Source organism: Gopherus flavomarginatus, chromosome 5 (genome assembly GCF_025201925.1).
Source record: "Gopherus flavomarginatus isolate rGopFla2 chromosome 5, rGopFla2.mat.asm, whole genome shotgun sequence".
NCBI lineage: Eukaryota > Metazoa > Chordata > Testudines > Testudinidae > Gopherus > Gopherus flavomarginatus.
This window is the reverse complement of record NC_066621.1, coordinates 88,310,160-88,329,399: the sequence shown is the minus strand read 5'-3', so window position 1 is coordinate 88,329,399 and position 19,240 is coordinate 88,310,160. Positions and strand designations below refer to the sequence as shown.

General features: G+C 40.7%; 1 protein-coding gene across 6 annotated transcripts in view; it reads right to left on the bottom strand.

Moving 5' to 3' along the window:
* The window catches only part of FUT8 (fucosyltransferase 8), a 256,259-nt gene that overhangs the window by 62,922 nt on the left and 174,097 nt on the right, over positions 1-19,240 (bottom strand). For 5 of the 6 annotated variants that reach the window (XR_007774466.1, XM_050953517.1, XM_050953513.1 and 2 more), the window contains 3 exons: positions 8,678-8,793; positions 8,394-8,559; positions 2,153-2,267 (listed from right to left, as the gene is read on the bottom strand). Coding sequence is in view for 5 of the 6 variants with exons in the window: in XM_050953513.1 (XP_050809470.1) it covers positions 2,153-2,267; positions 8,394-8,559; positions 8,678-8,793 (397 nt within the window). In the remaining variant the exon portion in view is untranslated. The remainder of the gene's footprint in view (positions 1-2,152; positions 2,268-8,393; positions 8,560-8,677; positions 8,794-19,240) is intronic. The other variant, XM_050953514.1, reaches the window with a different exon arrangement.

Genomic DNA, 19,240 nt, shown 5'->3' with positions numbered 1-19,240 from the left:
GAAATATCCACCAGATCTAAAATATTATCCCTGCCATATATTAGTTTTAGCTTCTAAATATCAGAGGCAGAGTAGCAGAAACAGATTTTTGCTACTTTAATTAACAGTTTTACAAAAATTGTGTTAGATAATGGCAATACATGTAAACCAGCCAAAATTTCTTCCTTCCCAATCTTGTTTCCTTTCATTTTATAAAACCAACAAGTGCTTAAGTTTTCCCAACATCATTATGTAAAGCTCTTAAGGGCAGGGGCAGCTCCAGGCACCAGCACACCAAGCGCGTGCCTGGGGCGGCAAGCCACAGGGAGCGCTCTGCCGGTCGCCGCGAGGATGGCAGGCAGGTTGCCTTTGTTGGCATGCCTGTGGAGGGTCCGCTGGTCCCGCAGCTTCGGCAGACCTCCCGCAGGCGTGCCGCCGAATCCGCGGGACCGGGGACCTCCCGCAGGCAAGCCACTGAAGGCAGCCTGCCTGCCATGCTTGGGGCGGCAAAATACCTAGAGCTGCCCCTGCTTAAGGGACATAAAAGCAAAGATTAGTAGTTTGTATTTGATGTAGTGGAGCAGGGGGAACCAGAGGAGGGAACCAAAGAAAGGGGTGATGTGGTCAAAGAGATGAGCCAGAAACATGATTTTTACAGCATAGTTTCGAATGGACATAAGTGAAGCAAAATGCATTTGCCATGGTGAGACAAATGTCGAGATGTGAGATTGTTTGTCCAGATCCTCACTATTTACTTTGGAGAGGAAAGACCAGATTTTAAAGATGCTATGCAGAGAAAAAAGAAGAAGCAGGATTTAGGCACAGCTTTGATGTTAAGATCTAGAGAGAACCATGCTGAAGGTAACATCCAAGCTATGGGCTTAAGTGACAGGAAAAAATGGTGGTGTTCCCCATAATGACTAGGAAAAGGGGAAGACGGAAGGACAAGGTGGGGGAAAATAGCTCTGTTCTAGCCACATTGAGAGTAAGCTGATGGTTGGACATCCACAAGGAGATGTCGGAAAGACAAGCTGTGATTTTAGTTTGGAAGGAAGGAGACAAGTCAGGAGTGGAGAGGTAGATCTGTGAGCCGTCAGCATACATGTGGTATTTATTGACATATAGAATGAAATATATAGGGTATGTTAGACACGGATAGCTAACATTCTCTGCTTAAAGTCCTTACAACATATCTAGTATGAGTGTCCAATTAGTTTTTTCAAGGATACTAAGAAGAAAGTTTCTTCAGAGTACAATAACAATGAGGGAAAGAGCAATTATTACCGAAATATTAGAGAAATATAGGAGTACAATTTGATATATTAAAAATACTAGATATTTCTATAAGTTCTATAGGATGTATGGGGACTTTAAAACAAAACACTGAAAATTAAGAGATTGAGGAACTCATGAAGAACTAGAACAAGTGGTAAAGCATGTGTTAGAGTCAGAAGAAGTGGAACTAGAACATGATCAGATCAGAATTTAAAGATATCTTTATGGGAAAAAATTTAATGAACATGTGAAAATTAAATAAGCTTAGAGAGAGCTATTATAATTTTAAATGAGAATGATGGTTCTGCACACCAGCTGTTTATGGTTCAGTGAGTGACACTGTAATTGATAATGGATAATTACATTTTTTATGTAAAGTACGGTATCTTCTCTTTCACTTCATAGACACCACTGATGAATTGAGGAATGTGTCTGTGGGAGAACTCCCAAAAGATATGGCTACTTCTTGTAATATACCAAAACAAAAGCTATTTTTAGCTTTTGCAGACTTATGGAGTCTGAATGAAAAGGCAAACGTATAGCCTACTAGCAATCATGGATCCAGCACACAAAAACACCCTACCCCTAAAATATATGTCAGGAGATCACATTATTGCACAATTACAATTAAAACAGCAGTTAAACCCTTTTCTGTTATTGTCCTTTTGTGAATGAAAATACTGGCTCACTTTATGCATAAATACAAAGGATATATTATATATGTACAACATAAACCCTCTTGTTTTGCTGTCTGCAGCATTTGCACCCATACTTTCACTTAAATTACATTAATGTTTTTACTACATTGGCATATTTTAGGGGGCTAAAATATTTTTTCAACAAAATCCATTTTAAAATTTTCCTCTTGATTTAAGTGCTCTTATTCTACCCTTCTTACCTGAAGGTACGTTATTCTCCTCTGTACCAGCTCTGTCAGATCTTTGGCCTCTTTTTCTCGCCAATCACCTGCTCCATCTGTTTGACTGAGGTAGTACAGATCTGTCATTATCGACCTACAAAAGGCAAGCAACATTAGATAGCTACCTTAATAATACTAAATTAGAGGGTTAGGCAAAGCCACAAAGAGAAATTAAATAGGCCTTCTGATTACACTGATCTGCTTAAACACTTTTAGTGGATAGGGTATGTAATTAAACTAAGAGGGGACAAGTACAGAGGCACTGTACAACACTAAAGTAATTTGACTGTTGGTATGCCACAGCATCAATGCAGATTACCTCTCTCTGAATGTATCCTCCAACACAAACTAGCAGCCCAGGATGGGTGTGTATACATTACCTGATTCTGTGTCCTCCATTTACCATATTTCTCTTATCCATATATAACTGCAGTATTAAATGGCTGTGGAGTGGAAAAACTCTAAAGCCCACTAATCAAAATTTTTCACTGAAGAAAAGTCCCAAAAGCATTAGCTCCAGGATAGATCTGAAATTCATTGGACCAGGAAAAGAGACAATCAGGGGGTGACTCCTAATGTGGCTTCTCTGACAATGTGATGTTGCTATGCCATCAGAGATCAGCTTACTGTCTTTATATAAATGTATCATTGTAAATGTCATGGTGCAGAGATTCAACTATGTTCTCATAGTCCTTATTAGTACACCAGCAAACCAACTGTAGAACATTATTAAAAAATTTGGGATAAAGAATCATCTCTTTATTTATAATTAAAAAATAATGTTATTATGGAAAAGATAAGTAACAGCATAGGAAGAATGACATGAGATGTGAGTATGATGTAAATCTGGATTTAAGTCACAATAGTTCAGCTTTCATATCAATGCACAAGGCCATACTTTTGTAAATCTCTGTATATAGCAGTTATATTTAAAATGTATAATCATTAAATACAAAAAAATTTACATTAGTATCACATATTTAAACTAGAGAATATGGAGAGCATTTTTTAGGATGTGTCAGATCCTAAATGATGACTATTGTATTGGATAGTCACAACTGAATGTCCAGGGAAGGGTGGTGAGAAAATTCTGGCCAACAGAAGGGAACAGAATATGGTAATAAACTGGGGATGTGATAAGGCATCCTGACCAGCAGGAGAGAATTTGGGTAGAACAGCAGCACATCAAAGACAGCCACAACCACATACCACAGGCTTTTTATAGTATCCAAGATTTTTTGAGGGGAGGGGTTTGGAGAAAGAAAGCAATCTGAGGCAGACAGTATGTGGAAGGGGGTTTTCTTGGCAAAATCCAGTATTCGTAGTAGAGTGGGGTTTGGATTCCTACTCACTCAATACCCAAATTATGCAAAGAAGAGTCAGTAAATGAAAAATACTGTGTTACTCATAAAAATATTACCTTGTCTACTCTGCAAAAACTATAACTTTACATTTAATAACCTAACTAATAATCCAACATTATAGGCAGAGAATGGAGCTGCTTAACACTTATGATTATAGTACCCAAGTTGCTTGTAACTTTGACAGACTAACTATTTGGGATGATACCCAGTTTATTTGGACTTGAGGGGCTGTGATTTACCAGCTGAGAATCTTGATGAACCACACATGAGAATACCAGAGCAGAGGGGGGAAACATAGCAGTGGTTGGGGGATAGAGGGAACCAGTGGGGATACAGAAATAGTGAGGGCCAGGGAACATGCCTTTTCTCCTAGGACCCCCTGGTAATGCCCTCTCAGGGTAAGGGTGGTATAAGAGACCCTACCTTGCAGTAATCTATGGCACTGGAACTCCTTGGCTGTTGATGAAGTGGGGAGCAGGCTCAGCATGCAAGTCCACTCTGGCACTATGTACCCACCTACTGATTGCCTCTTATGACGAAATAACTGGCTCTGTGGATATGGGGAAAGCGGTGGATGTGATATACCTTGACTTTAGCAAAACTTTTGATACGATCTCTCACAGTATTCTTGCCAGCACGTTAAAGTAGTATGGATTGGATGAATGGACTACAAGGTGGACAGAAAGCTGGCTAGATCATCGGGCTCAATGGGTAGTGATCAACAACTCGATGATCAGTTGGCAGCCAGTAGCAAGCAGAGTGTCCTGGGGGTCTGTCCTGGGACCAATTTTGTTCAACATTTTCATTAATGATCTGGATAATGGACAGATTGCACCTTCAGCAAGTTCATGGATGACACTAAGTTAGGGGGACAGGTAGATGTGCTGGAGAGCAGGCATAGGGTACAGAGGGACCTAGACAAACTGGAGCATTGGGCCAAAATAAATCTGATGAGGTTCAACAAGGACAGGTGCAGAGTTCTGCACTTAGTACAGAAGAATCCCATGCACTGCTACAGACTGGGGACTAACTGGCTAAGCGCCAGTTCTTCAGAAAAGGACCTGAGGATTACAGTGGATGAGAAGCTGGATACAAGTCAACAGTGTGCCCTTGTTGCCAGGAAGCCTAAAGGCATATTGGGCTTCATTAGTAAGAGCACTGCCAGCAGATCGAGGGAAGTGATTATTCCCCTCTATTTGGCACTGGTGAGGCCGCATCTGGAGTATTGCGTCCAGTTTTTGGCCTCCTACTACAGAAAGGACGTGGATGAATTGGAGAGAGTCCAGCGGAGGGCAATGAAAATGATCGGGGGGCTGGGGCACATGACTTCTGAGAAGAGGCTGAGGGAACTGGGCTTATTTAGTCTGCAGAGAGAACAGTAAGGGGGAATTTGATAGCAGCCTTCAACTACCTTAAGGGGGGTTCCAAAGAGGATGAAGCTCGGCTGTTCAAAGTGGTGGCAGATGACAGAACAAGGAGCAATGGTCTCAAGTTGCAGTGGGGGAGGCCTAGGTTGGATTTTAGGAAAAACTATTTCACTAGGAGGGTGGTGAAGCACTGGAATGGGTTACCTAGGGGGTGGTGGAATCTCCATCCTTAGAAGTTTTTAAGGTCTGCCTTTGACAAAGCCCTGGCAGGGATGATTTAGTTGGGGTTGGTCCTGCTTTGAGCAGGGGGTTGGACTAGATGACCTCCTGAGGTCTCTTCTAACCCTAATCTTCTATGAATTGCCTGGAATTCCTTGCTTTCTGTCTGGGTCTCTTTTACAAAAGCTTGACCACATTACAAAAAGCAGAGCTCAGCACCACTGATTGGAGTGGAAAACTCCCCATCAGCGCTCTGCACTTTGGGGTAACTGGATGGGCATTTTGGAGGCCTGGCTGCCCTGCTGCACCTCTGATGGAATGATCAGAATCAGCACTTCTGTGTGCATCACCTATAGAGACGCCCAGCAGTGTTCAGAAGAATTAGCCTTGGATTTGAGGATTTCTCTTTCAACTTACTATGAGGCAAAGCTTGGGTTAGACATCTGAGACTCTCCTTGGAGAGCCTAAATAATGACTTAGAGGCATTCCCCATGATTCTTGAGTGTACTGGATGACATCTTCAGACAAATTTCAAATTCATGGATGTCATAGGAGGCTTCCAGGCACAGTACATACTGCATATGGTATTCTGCACTGAACATTGTTATGCCACAAGATTGTGACTTGAAGCCAGAGACCATCCTCCTTCAAATGGCATTTGGAATGGAAACATGAGAAATTGCTGAATAAACTAGAGGCACAGAAGAAACAAGAAAATGTGTGGAAGTGTTGAACACCAGTATGTTTTGAAATAGATGTGCCAAGCTGTTACAATTTTTAATCAAGGTTCTGGAAACTCAAGCTTCTCTTTTGGTGTCTATAATTTCACCAGAAATGCTCAATAAAAATGTAGTTAGTCTTTCTAATCTATATAATTTACAATCACAGGGCATGACTGCAGTTACCTTTAATCATGCTAGCTTGGTTCATGGAACAGTGAAGCTGCAGCAGGGCAAACTTCAGTGTGGGCTATACCCACCTAGACCTGGGTAATTACTCGTGAAGCTAGTCCATGTAGATGCTTACACTGCACAGATGTAATACACTTAAACATGTATAAGGCATTTTCCTTAGTACCACACAACATTCTATTAAAAAGTTAGTGCTAAACAACCTCAATAAAGCCCACGTTAAATTGTTTAAGGGCTGGTCAGCTGACAGATCTCAAGAAGTAGTTATTAATTGGGAATCATCATTAATTGGTGATTTTCTAGTGGGGGTCTGCAGAGTTGTTAGTAGTCTCAGCACTATTTAATCTTTTTATTAAAGATCTGAAAATAACTGCTGATAAAATTTGCAGATGACAGAAACTGCTTGAGAGTTAAACAACGAGGACCTGGCAGTCACACAGAACAATCTGGACTGCTGTTAAACTGAGCCCATTCAGATAAAACGCACTTCAATATAATTAAATTCAAAGTTATACATCTAGGAAGAAGGAATGCAGGCCATACAAGAAGAATGGAGGAATTACATCCTGGAAAGCAGTGACTCTGAAAAGCATTTTGGAGTCATAGTGGACAAGCAACTCAACATGAGCTCCCAGTGGGATGCTGTGGCAAAAAGGCATAATGTGGTCCTTGGAATGTATAAACGAGAAGTAGTTAGTAGAAATAGAGATCTACCGCTATATATGGTATTGGTGAGACTGTTACTGGAAAACTGTATCATCCAGCTTGCATGCAGAAAAGAACCACAAAATTATTTGAGGGCTGGAGCTCAATCTGCTTAATTTAGGAAAAAGAAGATTCTGAGTTGACTTGATTGACATATAAGTACCTTCATAGGAAGAAAATACTGGTTATGAAGGACTCTTTATCTGTTGGAAAAGGAAAAAGATGTAACAAGAACCAATGGCAGGAAACTGAAGCCAGACAAATCAAAATTAGAAATAAGGCACATTTTTTTTAAAAATGAGGGAGAGATTAACCAAGGGAAGGGGTGGATTCTCCATTTCTTCATGTCTTCAGTATAAGACTGGATGCCTTCCTGAAAGATGTGCTTTAGCCAAACACAAATTGTGCTTTAGTCAAATACAATTTAATGGGCTCAATGCAGAAATAATTTGGCAAAATTTAATGTCTCACGAGATACAGAAGATAAGACTCGTTGATCTAATGGTCCCTTGCCTTAAACTGTATGCATCTATAAACTGCTGGCTCTGAAGGATCAAATTAAAAAATTAGTAGACCATATCTCTTTCCGCTCTCGTAATACTTTAAATTCATACTATTTTTATTTGAAAAATTCAGCATAATCATGACTGCTAAAACGAATTTCAAAGAAAAGAAGATTCTTTCTTTATTCCTGTAAGACCAGATAATTTTTCAGAACTCCTTTTAACACTGCTATTGATGTTAACATGTGAGGATCTCTTAGTTTAGTTTAAAAAAGAGGGGTTGGGAGGACATCACAGTGGCAAGTTGTGTTAACAAAACAATTTTTCTTTTATTGTTCACTAATGAGACAGTAATTGCAACCAGAATCCTACTGGGAACATAAGCTTCTACATATAATAGGCCTAAGGACAGTTTTCACTGTATTTATAATGATTCTTGGATTCATTTTGTTCTGCATGAACACACTAGCACTAAAATGTTTTCATTTCACATGAAACACAAATTTCAGATTAAAGACACTTTTAGTAATGGGAAAGGCTTAGAATCAGCTTCAACTGCAAACACAATTCAGGTTTCTCTGTACAGCACTATGATGGCAATGCAGTTAAAGGAAAGTTACATTTTTATCTTAAATGTTCTGTTAACCTTTAATTAGGAGGAGAAATATAGCCATTTAAGAAAAAGCTAAGTCCTGAAATTATCAGGACATCTTCTCGTCTTAATGTAATTCCAGTTATACTGTATGCTGATGAACAATATCATTCATTTCATTCTAAAATACTGAAAAAAAAGGTATCTTAAATTAAATGTTTTATATGTTTTGCTAGGTGTCATGAAAGACAGAGAGAGAGAAGTAACTATGAGTAGGCAGCCATAATAAATGATGATAGGTTTCTCACTGATAAATACACATAAAAATATCCAAGCAGAGAGTTTCCATCTTCTCTTTAAGACTTAATGGACAAAACAGAAGGTTTACTCAATGACCCTTAACATACAGATATAATTTGATGTTCATGTCTCAGTCATGACATTTTAATCCAGACAGTAGCAATTCTTGCTTTGCAAGGAATCTAATTAATGTCCCAGTACCTTAATCAGTTTGTAGTCTTTAATACAATAAAAATGTAGTAGCAACTAGCACTAGTACCTTTCCTGGTGACCCAGATCAGACAGAAATTCATCAACATGTCTTTGGAGTTCACTTCCTTCCAAATTTTTCAACTTCTTCAATTCACTCTGAAGAAAAAACCAAAGTTCCTTGGCTCCATTTTCAATCCTTCTTCTCAATATTTCATGGTCTTTCCCCATGCCTGCTATTAAAAAGCATAAACATATCAGCATTTCCAATGAAGTTGTACATGACGAAACTGAAACATTTGTGATATGGTATATATGAGTTTAAGAAGAAAAAGAAAACATCTCTCTACCAACCATCTCCTGTTCGCTTCTTATAGCTTTCTATCTGTTCTTTGGCCTTTAAAAGCTGCTCTTCTAAAGCATGTACCCTTCCTGCAGCTGGCCCCTGATCAATGGGACCATCCGGTATCCTAGAGCACAGGGAAGAAATTAAAGCAATAATTAGATTTATAAATTATGTAATATTTGCTTACTTCACTAAAAGTAGTTACTGATAAAACTTCAGATACTGTAACACACATAGAACCAACAAAACTCCAACAGAAACTTCTTCCCAGGTCAGCAATAATTTATACAAACAAGATTACTGTTCATTAACTAAAAGGAAAATTTCAGTGTAACACAATATACTCTTATTATCACAACTGCATTAGGATAACTTAAGATCTCATAGCAGCTAAGGTAACCAGTGGTGGTTTCTGGGCAGATATCTGTATCAAGAACAAACTTTAGAGGTGGCTATTAGGTTAGTCTTGGGAGACAAGGGTGGGAGGACAAATGAAACGTAATCCCTTCTTATGAACTCAATGACTTGAGGTTAGGGCATGCTTTTCCAAGATAATAAAATTATTTCTGATGATCTGTCGTTCTTTGGCAATTACAGTTTCAGATTATTCTGGGAAAGTATACTCTGCAGCCAACATCCACTGTCTGGCCTGTTAAGATGTTATCTTTATAGTAATCTTTTGTCCTCAACTATCTTTACAGTGGCTCTTAAAACTTTTTCTTCCCTGCCTTCTTTTAGGAGATGGGTACAGAACAATAATGTAGAACTGAAGTGATAAGTCAAGGCAACAAGAGCTACATTGCCAATCTTGGGCAAAAAGGCATTTGCTGGAATGTGGAGGAAAATGGTATTGGTAGTCTGAAGATAAATGGTGTAAAACAGTGAGTCTTGAGCTTCGATAGCGCTGTCCAATGCTAGAACTACCCTCAGGAGTGAAACTTCTAGTCCCGAGATTTCTGTCAGTCTCTGTGACACAGAGGCCCATGGTGGTTCACCACTTTGTGACAACAACTCCTATCAGACCTGACATAATCACTACACTTAACACACCATTGTCATGGTATATACCCAAAAGGTGGCATTTAATATATCGTTGGAAAACTAATGACTCACTAATCATCATTAATATTCTTGCATAATATACGTATGGAGTAGGTTTGAAGAGTTTTAGGAACTGTATTCTTAAAAAATGTTTGGAAAGCAATGCATAAGCACAGTCTGCCTTAGACAAAGGAATGTGTATTTGTTTGTCTGACCAGCCTGGTCATCAGGCAGAGACAAAGATGATACATTTACATAAAAAGTAAACAAAGCCATGAACCTAGTGAGTGGGGGAGATAGCCTCCTGCAGGGGTCTGAACCTCAAATGATAAGCAATGGAATTAACTTATTGTATACAATACTGCTGTATTATAAAAGTGTATGTATTTTATGGAAGCCTGTAACACACTGGTGATGAATATCATTGTGAAGTGTATGAATTAACACTATGTGAAGAATTATGGATACTTACTAATATTATGCTTTAAAGTCTGTGACCAAACACAGGGAGAAACAGATTTCTCCCCAGCCCCAAAGGTAGCATTGTGGAATCAAAACAATAGAAGCCTTATTTACATACAAATCGGCAGAGGGGTGAGAATCATACAGGCAGGGAAGAACAGCATGAAGTCATCCTGCTTCTTGAAGCAGGTTAATGAACTCAGAGATATAAGGGGATACATAGAGCCATTTCACTTAGGAAGACTAAGGAAACTAGCACCTTATACTTCTGTGGAAAGACCTGACGCAGAGAAATCAGCCCTGGCTGGAAAGAAGAAAGACTGGTAAGGAATCTACATTGAACCAAGACTGTAGCTTTTTAAGACTTAGCCACTAGAAAGCATATTTTAATTTTACTTGCTTGTAACCATTTTGTTCTTTATCCCTTGTACTTAAACTCACTTAAAAACTCTCTTTTTGTTAGTGAACTTAATTTATTTTTAATGTAAACCAAACCAGTGTTCTGTTTGAATTGAAAGCATTGTTAACTCCAGCTGAAGTAATAAACGATGTTTTTGTCTCTTCAAAGGCGCAACCAACGTTTTCATTTGTCTGAGTGTTCCAGGACAGGGCTGGGCACTTCAGGGCAGCCAGTTTTGGGGACATTCTGGAGTAGGAGTGGAGTCACTTTGCAAATAGTAACCAAGGCTGATGGAGACCAGGTTGTTTGGGTCAGAGTGCTGAATCAGAGCTGCACAGCACACAGACATTCAGGGAACTGCATGCTTGTCTGCTGGATATTGGTATGCAGGCTGTGAGCCACAGCAGCAAAGCTAGGATTACAGGGCAGGTGATGACAACTCCTTACTGGTCTGCATTGAACCCCAAAACATCACAGTCTCACAACAGGAAGGCTGACAGCATACAGAACACCAAAATATATCTTCTTCATTGCAAACATCAATTAGCTGCACAGTTACCTCTAATGAATTGATAAAATCAAGAAGGGCCAAATCAATATGAATACTGACTCTATAATCTCAGCGAGCGATTTCAACAAAACATTGGATCTAAACTTTAATTTAAAAATAATCAGCTCTAGACAAGCCATCATCAGAAGTATGCATTCATTATACTGGATAAAGCAATATATAACAACATCAATGTTGCAGAAAAAGGCTACACAGAGCTCTTGCTCTGAAATTCATAGAAGATATTCAATAAACAGGGCCAGCTCCAGGTTTTCTGCTGCCCCAAGAGGCAAGAAAAAAAACCCCAAAAAGCAAACAAAATAGCTGCGGCAGCGCAATCGTGCCGCTCCATTCTTTGGTGGCAATTCGGTGGCAGGTCCTTCGTTCCGAAAGGGACTGAGGGACCCGCTGCCGAATTGCCGCCAAAGACCAGGCTGTGCTGCCCCAACAGCAGATGTAAGGCCGCCCCTTGGCATTGGCTTCCCCAAGCACCTGCTTCTTTAGCTGGTGCCTGGAGCCAGCCCTGTCAATAAATATTTCTTTAGTCCAAAAAAACATTCAAAAAAACTTCTCAAGATGCAGTTGGAATAACAAATATGAATTATTAAATCTTTCTTTATTGTACACATGTACAAAGGTTCAGAGTAAAAATGGCAGGGTATTCACCCGGGGCAATAGCATCAGCACATTCCCTTGAACTATCCAGTTAAGCGTACAATGGCTGCACAGGAACCCTCCCACTATTTTTTTCTTTGTTGGGACGTGTGGACTATAATCCTTCCAAACTGCACGTCTACGCAAGCAAAGACATGAACATGTTCTTAAATGCCATTCACGATTTGGGTCCCTCAAAGATTCAGTGGCTGTCATGCACTCCCTTGGGTAAAAACTGACCAATTGAGATCATTTTGGCCAACATCATAGCAATAGTCTGATCTCTAGCTCTGGGGGTTGGGGGGGGGTAAGTTTCATCTAGAACCTTTTTGGGCAATGGCTATTTTTTCAGGTCTTATATCTCCAGAACCCCTGACTCAAATGAGTCTAAATTTGGATCACTAACTACCCACAACTCTCATTACATAAAGCAAATGTCAGTGAAATCTGTGCAAGCATGCACATTTTAGAGCTTTTATAAGTATCATCCTTTAAATAGGAAAGATAGAGAGAAAGCACTCCTCTCCGCATCTATCTGCAGCATTGGGATCTCTCAAAGGTTTGAAGTGACCCATTCATCTCAATGTGATGTTTTCAGATGAGAACACCTCATGGAGATGAATACAATCTGAAATAACAGTTGGAACACGTGAATTGCTCCATTCACCTCAGTGGGTGTTGTCATCCCACTCCTGCTTTACAACTTGTGATATGCATAAAGTACTCCTGATCTTATCTCCCCACCCAAAGGGGTAGGACTTCCCCAGATCTTGGCTCACATGGGGGGCAGGTGGAGGGCCTCAGTCCCTCCCAAAAGGGCAACACCCTCACAAGAGCCCAGCTCACAACAACGGGGTGTGGGTGATTCAACTCCTATAGATAGTCACGAGCCCCCATATCCTAGAACATACAGCAGTGAGAGGTGCTCAGACACACCCAGAGTGCCACAGCTTCCCATATGCCAGCTCATATGAGGGGAGAACCAAGTGGGTTCAGACCCTCAAAAGGAGCAAGAGCCCCCCTCCCCAAGACCTGGGCACACACACAGAGGAGGTAAGATGTGACGCTGAAACGTGCCCCTTCCCCTATTTTCCTCCAGTTCCACTGTCCCATCCCTCTACCCCCAAGCTCCCACACCTCCCTCACCTGAGCCTTCAACCTCTCTCCTCTCCCCTACCACCTCTTCCCCGTGATCCCCCTCCCCTCGCTGCAGCCTCAAATTCCTCTCCCCCTATACCCTCACTCCTCCATCCACAAAAACGCCTCCCCTCTCAGGAAGTATTCATATGTCTAATTTTCCTCCCGAAGACTTGGATTATGTTCTCCCCAAAATAAATCTGTCACCCATGACTCAAATTGCAACAGTTCCAGCCACTCAGTACAGAACTACTTCTGTTTTAGGTGGGGGCTTGTGATTAATGTATCCTTAAATTATGCTAATTGAACGGCGAGTTCTCAATCTCAAAGAGGTGATTCATCCAGTCATTTCATCTAGAAGTTTAACAGTACATGGCAGCAGGAACAAAGGTTTTTGGGGTCCTGTAATTTAGGAACTCCTTAGTAAAATGATCCCAAATTTGGATCACTAATGCTACCGCAAACTCCCATGCAGCACACCATATTTCAAAAGCAAGCCAAGTAACCATCTGGATTTTAGATCACTTACAAAAGTCAAGTTTTAAAGTATATAAAACGGCAGGAATGGAAACCCTCTAGCTGTTTTCTGTATTGGCACATGCACACTGTAAAAATGTACATTTTCTTAAATACCGTTCTCAGTCTGGGTTCTTCAAAGATTTAGTGGGTGCAGTGCACTATCCTGGGTAAAACTCGACAGATTGAGACCATTTTGACCTGCATCACATCAGCAGTTTGATCTGTGCAAAACGCAAAAATCCAGACCTACACACTTTTGGGGGGAAAAAATGGTTTTTTTGGGGGGGCTTATATCTCTACATGACTCCAGATTTGAATCACTAACCCTGATCTGCACCTTCCTCAGGCATACTAAATTTAAAAGGAATCCAACTAAGCATGCTGATTTTAGAGGATTTAGAAAGGTCTACCTTTAGAGTTAGTGTTGTGTCATGACTTCTGTTTATAGTGGTGCTACCAGGCCACTGTAATATATAAAATATTTATATTTAACATATATAAATAGTTGAGGATGGGGGAGTTTTGTGAAGTGTTGTGGGGTATGCCTGCCCTATGGGCACCTCCTGCTGAGCTATGTGGCACTGCATGCACTTCCTGTCTTAGTTTCCCTTCTCTCAGAGTCCCTTAAATCCAAACACACGTAAGATTAAATTCCATGATATGGTTCTACTTTAATTAAATTCAAAATAAACTTGAAATAAAATCTTTCCCCTTGGTTTGAGGGGTTGCAAAGTCCTCCTTGGTGTGTGGTTCTCAATTCTGGGAGCTCCTCTCCCTCGGGAGAGCTTCTCTCTCTGACCATGTGCCTGTAACCGAGGGCTTGTTTACACTACAAAATTAAGTCAACGTTATCTAATTCGACCGTGAGCCTCCTAATTAATTAAACCATAATCCCAGAAGCATGGAGCCCACTCAGCTATGTACTCTTGCTGTGAGCATGTCAAACACCTTGCATTTTCTCCTGCAGTATCTCCAGAGCCAAAGTAGGGGCCACCGCATAGAACATAGCCATGTCCTGCAAGCAGCCCTGCTGCAAGCCATTAAAAAAACAAAAACAAAAAACAAAAAAAACCACAGAACAGTTCACAGTTGCTGATGGCAGTCACAGAGCAGTTGCAGTCTGTTCAGAGCCATTTCTAGCCCCGTGAAACAAGCACTGACTGGTGAGACTGCATCGTTTTGCAGGTATGGGATGATGAGCAGAGGCTGCAGAACTTTTGAATGCAGAAGGCCACCTTCCAGGAACTTTGTGCAGAGCTTCCCCTGACCAGCAGTTCAGCAACACAAAAATGAGAGCTGCTCTGACAGTGGAGAAATGTGTGGTGATCACTACATCTCTAACACGATCCGGTATAACACAAATTCAGATATAACGCGGTAAAGCAGTGCTCCAGGGAGGCGGGGCTGCGCACTCCGGTGGATTAAAGCAAATTCAATATAACGTGGTTTCACCTATAACACGGTAAGATTTTTTGGCTCCTGAGGACAGCATTATATCGAGGTAGAGGTGTATTTGGAAGCCTGCAATGCCAGACAGCTATCCATCAGTGGGGAATCAATTTGGAGTAGGTAACTCAACTGTGGGAGCTGCTGTGCTCCAAGTATGCAGGGCCAATAATCGACTTCTGCTATGAAGGATAGCAATATTAACACTGACGATGTGGAGATGTCTACAGTTATCCTGGGGGACCCAGTCTACCCCTTGCTTCCATGGTTCATGAAGCCATATACCAGCCATCTGGACAGCAGTAAGGAACGGTTCAATTATAAGCTCAGTAAGTGCAGAATGGTGGTTGAAGTGTCTTTGGTCATTTGAAAGGGTGCTGGAGAAGTCTACTAACAAGGTTGGACCTTAGTGAGAACATCCCCATGGTTATAACTGCCTGCTGTGTGCTCCATATCTGTGAGAAAAAGAGGGAAAATTTTCCGCAGGGGTGGACAGTTGAGACAGACCGCATGGCAGCCATGTTTGAGCCGCCAGACACCAGGGCAATATGAAGAGCATAGCAAGGGCTATTGCATATCCATGAGGCTTTGAAAAGCCGTTTCAATAAGTTACAGCAATGTGAGCTGCTTGTCTGCAATGTGCTTTCCCAAACCTTCACCTAGCTTGTATCACTGTCCCTGTAAAGCCGACACCTCACCCAAGCCCACTGCTTCTACTCAGTAAAGAACATTTATTTCTCAAATCCATTTACTTTATTTAAAAAACACATGTAAAGAGGGAGAACAGAATGAAAAGGTAACCTTAGTTAAAAAGGGTTGTAAAGTTAGAACAGGAGAAATATTTTCAGCTGTGTAACATAACTGCATTCCAGACAATCAAAGTTCCGTGAATGGACACCTTCTGTTCCTTGTACCCTTCCCTCCTCCCAAGTTAAGTGAAAGGGATAATAGACTTTTCATCCATGCCTCAGGGAACGCTTGGGGGAGGGCGATTCTGCACCAAGTAGTGCTGTTCTTTCCTCTAATTTTGTCTCCTCTGATCTGTTACCTCATCAAACTTGGAATTGCTTTTTTTCCCCTCATTTCTCAAAATCTTTCCTCAACAGCACAGCCAGCCTGTAAGTGACTTCCACAGATACATCTGGTGAACTGCATGTGAGACACAATGCAGCTCACCAGTGAGAAGTTTATCTCTGAAAACTCATGGCAATTGGGGGAGGTCCCAGATGACTGGAAAAAGGCTAATGTAGTGCGCCCATCTTTAAAAAAGGGAAGGAAGAGGATCCGGGGAACTACAGGCAAGTCAGTCTCACCTCAGTCCCTGGAAAAATCATGGAGCAGTTCCTCAAGGAATCAATTCTGAAGCACTTAGAGGACAGGAAAGTGATCAGGAACAATCAGCATGGATTCACCAAGGGCAAGTCATGCCTGACTAACCTAATTCCTTCTATGATGAGGTAACTGGCTCTGTGGATGAGGGGAAAGCAGTGGACATGTTATTCCTTGACTATAGCAAAGCTTTTGATATGGTCTCCCACAATATTCTTGCCAGTAAGTTAAAGAAGCATGGGCTGGATGAATGGACTATAAGGTGAGTAGAAAGCCGTCTAGATCGTCAGGATCAGCGGGTAGTGATCAATGGCTCCATGTCTAGTTGGCAGTCGGTATCAAGCGGAGTGTCCCAAGGGTCAGTCCTGGGGCCGGTTTTGTTCAATATCTTCGTTAATGATCTGGAGGATGGCGTGGACTTCACCCTCAACAAGTTTGCAGATGACACTACACTGGGAGGAGTGGTAGATACTCTGGAGGGTAGGGATAGGATGCAGAGGGACCTAGACAAATTAGAGGATTGGGCCAAAAAAAATCTGATGAGGTTCAACAAGGACAAGTGCAGTGTCCTGCACTTAGGACAAAAGAATCCCAGACAATGCTACGGACTACGGACTGACTGGCTAGGCAGCAGTTCTGCAGAAAAGGACCTAGGAGTTACAGTGGACGAGAAGCTGGATATGAGTCAACAGTGTGCCCTTGTTGCCAAGAAGGCTAATGGCATTTTGGGCTGTATAAGTAGGGGCATTGCCAGCAGATCGAGGGATGTGATCATTCCCCTCTATTCGACAATGGTGATGCCTCAACTGGAGTACTGTGTCCAGTTTTGGGCCCCACACTACAAGAAGGATGTGGAAAAATTGGAAAGAGTCCAGTGGAGGGCAACAAAAATGATTAGGGGGCTGGAGCATATGACTTATGAGGAGAGGCTGAGGGAACTGGGATTGTTTAGTCTGCAGAAGAGAAGAATGAGAGGGGATTTGATAGCTGCTTTCAAGTACCTGAAAGGGGGTTCCAAAGAAGATGAATCTAGACTGTTCTCAGTGGAAGCAGAGGACAGAACAAGTAGTAATGGTTTCAAGTTGCAGTGGGGGAGGTTTAGGTGGGATATTTGGAAAAAGCTTTTTCTCTAGGAGGGTGGTGAAGCACTGGAATGGGCTACCTAGGGAGGTGGTGGAATCTCCTTCCTTAGAGGTTTAAGATCAGGCTTGACAAAGCCCTGGCTGGGATGATTTAGTTGGGGATTGATCCTGCTTTGAGCAGGGGGTTGGACTAGATGACCTCCTGAGGTCCCTTCCAACCCTGATATTCTGTCTTTCCAAGAAACAGCTTCCACATATGCCTGGTAACACTACTACAAGCTCCATCAGATAATTTGGATTATAAATACTATATGTTGAGTACATATTTATATAAATTTTCTTTAACAGTTCCACTTGCTTGAAATTTTCAAGATGAAGTTAATTTTAGAGCTTATCACCTAAACTATGACACAGCCTTAACAGATGAACATGTCAATATAGCTCCAGTACAGTACACCTTTTCACCTATTAGTTTTTTTAATCTTTATCAGTATGATAATATAATAAACTAAAGGGACAAATTAAAAAATAAATAAGAAAGCCACAAACTTCTTGACATATGCTTGACGTACCATGTGGGTTTTTTTTTTCTGGTACAAAATAAAATATTTTACATATGCTGTTTCCTGTCAGCTCATAGTAAACAGAAACCATTTTTTCAATATGAAACCATGGCAACTTAAAATATTTCAGTCAGATTTTAAAGAACTAACAGCTCTCACAGATTCTCCATAATTATGTTTACTTGATATTTTGTGCCTTGTTTAGTGGTAAAATTGCACATGCAAGCGACCATGCAAGCAGAAAAAAAAGTATTTTGTTCAAAACATCCATTTTATTACAAAACCATTTTCACAATCTCCAGGTGACACAGATGGATGTCAGTAAAGGGAACCAAATGAAAAGTGTAATCATAGTGACATCAAGTTTAGCTGTGGAGCACTGGTATGACATATACAATAGGTCCAAAATTTCTACATAGTAGGTATTAATACTGGAGACCAAATTTCATTGAAGGAAAAGAAACTGACAAATAACAGAGACAAATAAAGCTTTTGCCTAGGATATACGTTTTTTTTTTTAAAGTAAGACCACGAACTCTATGACTCATAAAGAGATCTGAGCTATACATAAGATTACCTCAAAAATCCTAGAACAAAAGTAAATTCTGAATAAACTATTCCAAGTTACTCTGGTTTTAAAGAAAATTTCGCAGCGGAGTAGAATATTCCAGGTTGTATAATCTCACTTTTAAACAAAATACGGATGTTAACCAATTTGATTTATTTATTTTTGCCTATCAGACTTTCCTAGGGAAAAAAGGTTTAAGTGCTTATGGCATTAATTTTCTCTCAGCTCCTGGGTACTTTAACAGGTTACAATGAAATTCTCTCTACAAAGAAATGTGAAAAGTTCCTAAAAGCAATCTATTGAATCTGTTGATTCTTTTTATTTGGCTCTTTCTCAGCTACTTGCATGGAGTTGGAAGGTCTACTAACTGACTTCACCAACATTAGGATTTGTTTTTCTTTGATACTTTTCTTTAATTCAATGGTTTTTATAATGGGAAGGAAACAATATCTAGTTACTGAGGTAAGAGGACAACTGGCCATCGCAAATAAGCGTAAAGAACACAAACTGTAACTTTACTCTTCCACAAGATCAACCTTAGAAAGAGGACAGTACCAATGAGACAATCCTCAGGTAACTAAAAAGAGAAAGGAAATATTAAAGGTGACCTGCAAACAAATATTGGGGGCTTCATCCTCAGCTGATGTAAATCAGCACAGGGCTATTGATTTAAATGGATCTATATCGCTTTTTACTAGCTGAAGATCTAGCCCTTAGCTTTTAGAATTATATGCTGAACCAGTAATGTTTATCCTATAACTATCGAAAAACTCCTCCCCAACCCCTCATTTTACACACACTTGCTCTCTGTGACAGCCCA